A 9,921-nucleotide genomic window follows, 5' to 3' on the forward strand; every position below is an offset into this window, starting at 1 on the left:
ACATTAAAAAAAAAAACCATTCCCAAAAAATATTGAATACAAACCCTAAACCTCGTCAACCCATATTTAAAAAAAAGAAAATGATCTGAGAGTCAGAGATACCTCCTTTACTTCTTCTCATTATTGTTGACACTTTCGCGTTAATTTTTTACTAATGCAATGAATTTTCAAAATGTCCTGGAATTGTTGACACCATCAGTGTACATTGTTGCTGCTAGCCATTGAGTTCCAGAAACACAACAAGTTTCTTGTTACTAACGTCCTACCCGTAGTCTTCATTCTACTCCTGGGCATGGCGCTTGCAAGAATATTGCGAACTCTGTTATATTCAAAATCTTGAGAACGACCTCTTGAATAAAGTATTTTGCAATTGTTGTAATATATTACAGATAACTGTGAGCTCATTTTTAGGGTATACAGTTAAAGTAATAGATGAGAAGTTGAAGCTTCAACAATATTACTCACTAATCTGTACAAATATCTAACAATAAGTATTGCAAAAATTGGACATTGATTGAAATGCTGTGTCGGATGAGGAATATACCATTGCTTGTCATTTTAAATCAGAGCTATGAAACAGTAGCTACAGAGGAAAAAGGCGATCGTGAAATCATACAGCGGTTGCTTGCTCGTAGCTCGAGTGAGCTGGAGGATCAATAATACACAGACACAGGATCGACCCCAATACTCTTGACTGCTGCTCTGGAGCCTTCAACACTATGTGCCGACTCAAAAAATCGGATTAGGTATTCAAAATTATTTCTGGATTTAAAAAAAACGGTTCGTGAGGAATCGTAACATTTATTAATAACACATAATTATTATTAAGTAATTGATGAACCGAAAATGTGTAAGACACTTTTTTGTAATTTTATGTAATAATTTCGAACTTTTCGAATAGTTTAGATGGACGTGTAGAAGACGACCAAATAACGCAAAGAGAACAGCGTAGGAATAAGTTGAAACGATTTGTTGAAACCAATGAGTAAACAGAAGGTCAGCGAGACCCAACGAACTCTGTTCACTCTTCTGAAGTAGTCGCATCGAAAGCTCTAACAAATTAAAGTTTTGCAGAAGTGGCTCGCGTGCATCGACCGTCGCGTTGTCACCGTGCTATTAAAAACACTGAGCGGTGTTCTCGGAAATGGTTCCCATTGCACAAACACACACACACACACACAGCAGGCGACTTTGTCTAGTATGCACTGATTATTAGATAATAAGAAATCATTTTTCCTTTAGTACTAGATGTCTATATGCAAACGGATACTGTAGCCAATCTAACTGATTTTACGGAACTTTTGCACTCTTGCGATTATATGTAACAACAATATAAACTTGTTCGTGTACAGCGAGCTTAACGCGCACCCGTCCGAACAACTCTATGACGAACTGACTGAGATTTGTATTCAACAAAAATAGATTGGTCTTAATACAGATAGATATATTAGATATAAAGTGAGACACTTGTAACTTTCAAAGAGATGTTCATGGGTCCCGGCGCGGCGGTGGCTCGACCACTGTCTGCGTGAGGGTGGAATAAACATGTGGTCTACTCACACAGAGAGCACGCAATATATGACTACCCCTCATATTTATTATTATTATTTAAACCATATTTATTTAAATCTGATTAACTATAACATATTTAAAAAAAGGTAATGACTGGGTCTACGACACAAACCGCTAGTGGTCAGGACTCCAGAGTGAGAAACCTTCTCACAATACTGGCCGTATCAAGGATAACTGCTCTCTATACCAGGCCCCTAACTCGGATGAAAAACGAGTTTCTTAAGGTGTTGGTCGAAACTTTTTGCCATCAAATCGTGCCCTGACACAAGTATCGAAACAATGATGATTGAATCAATATGCCACATGAAGGTAGTCTCGTGGGCCAGCTCTCAATATTATTAAATATTATTATTATTATTATAACAATAAGGAAATAAATTATACATCATAAGTACATTACAAAATCAATTGATTTTTATGAGGTATATAAAAAATGTCACGTGCCGTTATACTCGTACCTCTATAAGGTAATCGGTGATGATTATATTAAGTTTAAAAACAGTGAAGATCACTGGACTGTTACTGGTTATATTACAACTTCAGTTTTCGTTACTCGTTGAGTACAGTACAGTAGTCGCATCAACGGACTCTGTTCAGTTAACACCGAGTGAGCCGTGGCAATAAATACCTAGAAGCACAAAACACACTCAGCCGAGCACTACTAGATGCGGCTAGATATTTCCGTGCGTTGGTCTCGTGTCAGACAATGTCCGGTCCACACCTTTCAATACATAATGGTTTTATTTAGAATCGTGGCGAACCATGGCGCCGGACGTCATCCTCCCTCCGCGTTGCGCTCATAGTAGTTATAATGCAAGTTGATGAGCATTGTGCTCAAAATGGCAGCCAGATAGTGGCAACACGGTGGGCGCCATTGTAGTTTCGTGACAACTTTACAATAACAGATGAATCATTTTACACATTGATGTATTTCAACTTCGAATAGTTGGACACATATTTTTTTTAATTTTAAACTTCATAAAACCTCACAAGTCTGACTTAAGTAAGATCTGTTTCCTATCTTAAAGTCTTTTACTGTCCAACTGTTAATTGTTATACCATTCCAACATACAATATTATAACTATCTTTATTGCGTTTTTTGCGTAAAAACGAAAGGTCTTATTCGTAATACTTAAAAACTATTATTCATAATAAAAGTAAAGAAGACCATAAAATCAATAACACTTATAAAGCTCCGACAAATCTTTATGAATAAGACCGTAAAACAATGGGATGAATCTTAATGATATGGTATAGTTTACATATTGCATTGAAACAATCAGAATTCTTATTTCACTGTGATGTAGCAGTCTCAAGAATATTGCGCATTGACATTTCTTTGGAAGTACGAGAGATAACTGATAAATGTGGAGAACAAACTGAAGAATGTACTGTACTTGTTTCCAGATGTACATTTCGTTTTCCGTCGACGAACATCCGGCTGGAGTTCCAGTCGCTGGTGGAGGCGGGCGGCGCCGCGCTGAGCGTGGCCCCCATGCCGCCGCTGCGCATCACCATACCCACCGACAGCGACGGTCGCAGCCCGGCGCCCTCGCCTACAGGTAAACACATTACCCCCTAACACCCGTACCACCCACCTTGAGATATGAGTTCTAAAGTCTCAGTATAGTTACAACCTTTCAAAACGAAACGCATTACTGCTTCACGGCAGAAACAGGCAGTGTGGTGGTACCCACCCGTGCGGACTCACAAGAGGTATTACCATCAGTAATAGACGTCCTATCAACCAGTAACTTAAATCAAGTCTTAAAAGTTTAGGATAAAGGGATAATTGATTGATTGATTGATTGAATTGAATTAATATGTTTGTCAATATAGATTTGAGCGCTACTGTGCATGGCTTCCTGGCAGTAAAGTTCACGAACCGAATGGTCCGGAGACCGTTGCCGCGAGATACTTGTTCATATAAGTTCACATTGCGCATGCGAAATTCCTGAAACTCCGGAAGTGGATATAATTGAACTAAAACATCAATAAACAATCATTCAATTTCTAAATTCAATCTAATCCAGAGCACGGTGGATACTATGGTCACCCTAGTCACTTTGGTCACTATAACTAACCAATAGCACAACGAAGCAGGGTAACCTTTAAATCTTAGTTTTCAATTATTTTGCCTGAAGTACTCATCTTAGTGAAAATAATGTATGTATTATATGTATAATGTACAAAAACTGCGAAAGTATATTATTAATTGATTTGTGCTACTCCCACGCAGTAGCAGGGCGATACCACAGCTACTACTGGTCGGGAAGCAATCGGCTATTGGCTCGTGTTCCACTATAAATGGTATTTCAAATGGTGGACAGCTTTCTTCGTAGATTAACAATACATTTTGACAATAATAATAATATTTACTGACATGGATTCTAACAACAGCTCGAATTCATAACTATACATTTAAATCTGACAACTTATTACGTTGACTTGCAACTTCTTGTTAAATGTATAATGTGTATGTAAATTTCCGTTGTGTAACTGACGTCGATGTCTAAGTCATCTCCTGCTATCAAAAGTGTAATTAATACAATAACCGTTACACTGGTGCACGTCCAGGATAGTGTCGTGGTGTGTTTCGTGGTGTGTCCACTAAGCAGTGCGTTTGTGTGCGTTGCAGGCACGATCAGTGCGGCGAACAGTTGTCCCACGTCCCCGCGCGGCGCGGGCTCCTCGGCGCGCCGCCACGCCGACCTGGGGCTGGTCGCGCACTGCGCCGCGCTGGCCGACCACGCGCGCCCCGACTCCAACGGGACCGCGGTCAGTGCACGCATCATACGATCGACAAACTTCCTTGACAAGCCGCATACCACAAGCCTAGGGTAGAATAAAATTGCTCTGACGTCCTCATTGGATTTCACTTCGTGTCTCAAATCAACGACGGGATCGTGAGCGGTCTTCGTAGCCTAACGAATGAGATGTCCAGAGGGCTGGTGTGAAGCGATCCCGCAGGCAATTCACACAGTTACAACTTTACCAACAACTCATAACGCAATTCCACTACTGAGAAGGAACTTGAATAAGAGGAAAGAATTCAAATGCAAATTATATGCAATATGAAAGCAATTATAATTACATGCACATTGCAATATTGAAATAATACCCATACCCATGTCGTGTGCAGCGCGGCTCCTAAATTAAAACTGTATTCTCGATTTTAATTCTGTAGTATGACGGAAGATGATTCTGTAGCTAGTTGCGGGTTTGGCAACATAAGCTCGTAATAAATAAATTATATTTCAGTCGTCATCGATGAGCGAGTCCGTGTACGGCGGCGTGCGTGACGTGCGCGACGTGCGTGACGTGCGTGACGTGCGTGACGTGCGTGACGTGCGTGACGTGCGCGAGCGGGACGCGCCAGACGACGTGAAGCCGCCCTACAGCTACGCGCAGCTCATCGTCCAGGCCGTGGCCTCCGCGCACGACAAGCAGCTCACGCTCAGCGGCATCTACAGCTACATCACCAAGCACTACCCCTACTACCGCACCGCAGACAAGGGCTGGCAGAACTCGATCCGACATAATCTCTCGCTCAATAGGTGTGTGCTAATTAACATCCAGCTTTATCTGTGAATACTTACATACATATCCTGAGAGATCTAATATAAACGGGAAATTAAGAACAGTCGAGAACCAAAATGTCCTTAATTAGCCTTATGTCAAATATCACGAGATAATAGAAGTTCTTTTAGTTCTTATGTCGTTGAATAGTTTTGTGTAAAATTAACGGGGTTATTTGAAATTTTGAAAAACAGATGTGTGAATGATCACTGGTGGCTGCCTCGTGCAATATTGTAACTTTGCATTTGCAGGTACTTCATCAAGGTGCCGCGCAGCCAGGAGGAGCCCGGCAAGGGGTCGTTCTGGCGCATCGAGCCCGCCTCCGAGATGAAGCTCATCGAGCTCGCGTTCCGGCCGCGGCGGCCGCGCGGCGTGCAGTTCCGCGCGCCCTTCGGCCTCGCCTCCCGCAGCGCGCCCGCCTCCCCCGCGCCCGCGCCCGCCTCCCCCTCCGCGTCCCCGCCCGCCGCCGCCGCGCACGCCGCGCTGGCGCGCCCCACCAGCGCGCCCGGCTCCCCGGGGGACGGCGGCGTGGGCGCGCTGCTGGTGGCCGGACACCACATCACCGTCGTCACCAACGGAGCCGGCGGCGAGCGGGAGGGTGACCACTTTGTATATTTGCGCGCGCCCAAACCCTCACTGCCCTTTGATTTCATTTATTGTCAAGTGACAGACAAAAATAAGAAATTGCTGTTGTAAATATTTTTTTTTATAATTTTTTTATTGCCCTTGTAGGCAGACGAGCGTACGGCCCATCTGATGGTGAGTGGTTACCGTCGCCCATGGACTTCAGCAATGCCAGGGGCAGAGCCAAGCCGCTGCCTACCGCTTAATACTCTCCACAAGCCTCGTTTGAAGAAGGACATGTCGTAGCGCTCGGGAAACACCGTGGAGGGGGCTCATTCCATAGCCGGATGGTGCGTGGCAAAAAAGATCTCTGGAAACGCACTGTGGATGACCGCAGTGGCTCCAGGTAGTATGGATGAACTCTACTCTGGTGGCGGGCGGTGCGATGATGCCGGTATCATCTCGAACAATTCCTCAGAGCACTCTCCATGGAACATACGGTTATATACACAATAGAGTTAGTGCACCGTATGCGCGGTAACACAATTAATAATTAATGATGCGTGAGTACAATGGTTCATACGCTCTTATGACGCATGTGTCTATGGCATAGACTGCGGATTCACAGTTAATTGCACATTGCCAATTTGGTTACAGTTGATCTTCCTATAACAAGATAAATACGTTCTTACCGTATTGTATGAACCCGTGTTATACCTATGACTAGAAATAGTGCAAAAAGGAGAGTAATTTTTCTGAATGAAACATGCCTGTATGTATTTCTTTACCTAATAAACATAAAAAATAAGCAGGAAACATTACGTTATTCCCATACATTGTGTGTTTATAGAACTTAATGTAATTTTGTAAATAAATTTCAACAAAAATTTCGCTTCGTGCTGTCGAAGTACCGTATTATAGGAAGGTTATTTGTATTCCACGTCCCGTCCCGTCCCGTCACGCCCCGCCCCGCCCCGCCCCGCCCCGCCCCGCCCCGCCCGGCGCGATCGCTCGCAGCGCAACATAAAGCTAACACGAGGACGTGTTCGTTACAGAGAAGTACGTGGTGGGCACGACGTCCGGCGGCAACCTGGTGTCCATCCAGGAGGAGGAACCCGCGCACCTGGTCATCCACCAGCACTCGCCCTACTAGTACGTAGCACCGCAGTTACATACGCTATACACTGTTTGGCCGTTCCTGTCGTGCCCCGGGTCTGCACTCATTACGCTAAATACAAAATAAAACTTGTCTACAATGCGTCTTTTTTTTATAGCCCTTGTAGACAGACGAGCGTACGGCCCACCTGATGATGAGTGGTTACCATCGCCCATGGGCTTCAGCAATGCCAGGGGCAGAGCCAAGCCGCTGTCTATCGTAAACTATTATACCGACTACTACTACTACTTCTACTTACTACTTCTACTTACTACTATAATTTCCACATTATTTAAATGTAATCTTTTTTTTTCATTACCAATTTTGTTTTACGGGCTGTAAAACGGGTGTACGCGGGTGTACCGGAGGGGCGCCGCCCCGTAGGAAGGCCCAAGTACCGCTGGTCTGACGCTGTGGAAGGAAATTTACGTAAACTCCAAGTGTCGGACTGGCAAGGTGTTGCGCAGCGGGATGAATGGCAAAGCTTATTGTCGGAGGCCAAGACCCACTTTTAGTTCATAGCGCCAGCGCATTAGCAGTAGTAGTAGTAGATTTTTTTTTAACACTGGCTAGGTTCGCATTTACGTACTAGAATATAATGTATCCTGTAATATTCGCAACACTGCTCACCTTTGGTGTCTTACTGTGGGCCCAGCGACGGTAACGTGTGCGTTTGTTCCAGCGCGGCGGACGGCGAGCTCGTCATACACGACGCGCCGCCGCACAAGCGGAGCCGACAGGTACCTGCAGTCCATGGACCGCCCGCGACAACCCGGCGCCGCGCTGTACGCTCTGCTTGTTCCAGGTGGAGCTAGAGGACAGACGCGCGTATTGACGCTAGTCCAGCGGAGCCCGCCCGGGACGCGCCTCGCGCCGCCCCACGCCGCCCCACGCCACCCCACGCCGCCGCACGCCGCCCCACGCCGCCCCACGCTGCGGGCAGGCGAGGCCTTCCCGACACGTTCGGTCACAGTTCCCTCTCACGGATAAACTGATGAGTGCAATGTTACACAAATATTGTATTTTGTATTTAGGCTTAGTTTAAATATATATTAAAACAAAATATGTATTCAATATACTTGCGTCGCCACTGTCGCCCCCCGCCGCGCCCCACCCGCCGTGACGTCACACCGACCGTCCACACGGGTGTTTCATTTATACGTTAAAAGTTGAATTAACTTTCCTTTATTTATAACCAACTTTCAGTATTAGTTTTATGACCTACTTTTGTAGAAAAATAAATATTTTTGTGGATTTCGCTCCGACCCAAATATGTAAATATGCATTTTTCTATTATTATCAAACTGTAGGAAATGATTTAAATAAAACGAGGTGGGGTGGGGTCATTCTCGTTCAGCCGCGTCCGTGCCGCGTCCGTGCCGCGCCCGTGCCGCGTCCGTGCCGCGTCCGTGCGCGTGTGCCATTCGTGAATGACAAACGCTATAATTATTCGTGCTATTATCAATTTATGTGAATTTGTTACGAACGTTTGGAGGGCGCCGGCCCGGGGCTCCCGCTGCCGGCGCCGGGCCGCGACCGCTCGCTAATAGTAAATACCTATTTAATCGATTCTTTTATAAACTCTTGTCTGAATGAAGATTTTTAATAAGTTTTTAACAAGTTTCTATCGCGTGAGAAGTGTTCAGAATGGATTTGTTTGTGAAAGTGCGCGAGGAGGCGGCACAATGTAATCGATGACACGTTTTTCTATTGATATATTTATCTAAAATTTACAAAAAAAAACGAACAAAGTTTCGAGAATTTAATGAGAATGACATTAAGCAATATAAACATTAAGGATAATATAATCGATTAAAGTATTCGATTGTTGATCGATAGCGGAATATTGTGATATTATAATATCGATAACAATCGGCGGTTTGTGATGAAACTGCTCTTATATTGTATTGACTTTGTATAGAGTTGCACAAGTGTACCAGTGAACCCTCGTATGACGTCACCGACAGCTCCGACCCCGTCGGGACTGTCCGGGACAACATCCACTAATTTTAGTTAATGATAAGAGGCATTGTGAATGCCGCAGTTAGTCGGTGTAGCGACCGCGCGCGCCGTGCTCGTGCCGTCCCGCTCGCACGCGGCGGCAGCAGGCACGCGTGCGAGCGAGACGGCCGCAGCGCACGGCCGCACCGGCGCGGAGAGCGTGTCGGTGCGACTTGTATCCAGTTCCGCGTTAAATTTATTGACAAAATTTAAATAAACGTATTCTTTCTCCGCAACACGACTTTTATTTATTCGCCTTCCTCCAGTCCCCGGCTCACTGTTTTTATAATATGATTAAAGTTCGTATTGCACTAACGGGAACTAAAAAATGTTTGCATGTACATATACGTACATAAGGTAGGTATGGCGATTAACGTCCAGACTAGATAAAAACCATTAGAATCGATTGTAATTAGTATACTTTTTAATGTGAAATAAAATCATAGGTATTTAATTTTATTTATGGGTGAAGGAGCGATTATGGCACGGAGGGCCATAACCCCGGCGGTCGCGGCCGGTCCTCGCGAGCTGGTTGACGCAAGGCTCACCGGCCGTAAAGGAACCGGCGACGGAGTGCCAGCACTGTGTCCTCTTCCCGCAAATAGGACCAGACTTGTTGATGTCGTGGCCACGTTGCTCGGCGTGGCTCGGCAGCGACGGTTCTGGAGGGCGATTCTTGACCTCTGTGAGGCCACCATCTCGCAGATGGGGACGCCGGAACGAGAGAGGGCAAGCTTATCGGTCGTCGCTGAGCCGGGGCCGAAGAAGGGCATTTTCCGGCACGGCCTCTGTAGGGGACCGCGCGGACAGTTCTACTGCGCAGCCGGTTGGCGGTGTATCGTGTTCCCACCCCGCAGGTTGCTTCTGGCTCTGGGTTCTAGAATAGCGGGGTATCTCGGCACACCAGCGGCACCGCTTGAGGCGGCCTCACGGGCTGCCGTAGAGTCGTCGCCTGCCAACATGCCCCGCGTGTCCCCGGGCGCGGACATCTCCTACGAGGTTCGGTCCCCTGACCAAAAAAAGGTGTTAAGTCCGGGCTTCTTGGAGG

General features: G+C 45.7%; 1 protein-coding gene across 1 annotated transcript in view; it reads left to right on the plus strand.

The window, feature by feature from the left end:
• Positions 1 to 9,109, plus strand: part of FoxK (forkhead box K) — a 41,601-nt gene extending 32,492 nt beyond the window's left edge. The window contains exons 2-8 of the mRNA XM_089734323.1: positions 2,981 to 3,135; positions 4,212 to 4,351; positions 4,835 to 5,130; positions 5,404 to 5,750; positions 6,772 to 6,868; positions 7,555 to 7,612; positions 7,678 to 9,109. Of these exons, the coding sequence (XP_089590449.1) occupies positions 2,981 to 3,135; positions 4,212 to 4,351; positions 4,835 to 5,130; positions 5,404 to 5,750; positions 6,772 to 6,868; positions 7,555 to 7,612; positions 7,678 to 7,707 (1,123 nt within the window). The 3' untranslated portion in view covers positions 7,708 to 9,109. The remainder of the gene's footprint in view (positions 1 to 2,980; positions 3,136 to 4,211; positions 4,352 to 4,834; positions 5,131 to 5,403; positions 5,751 to 6,771; positions 6,869 to 7,554; positions 7,613 to 7,677) is intronic.
• Positions 9,110 to 9,921: the final 812 nt, after the last annotated feature.

Source organism: Bombyx mandarina, chromosome 17 (assembly GCF_030267445.1).
Source record: "Bombyx mandarina strain Sakado chromosome 17, ASM3026744v2".
Taxonomy (NCBI): domain Eukaryota; kingdom Metazoa; phylum Arthropoda; class Insecta; order Lepidoptera; family Bombycidae; genus Bombyx; species Bombyx mandarina.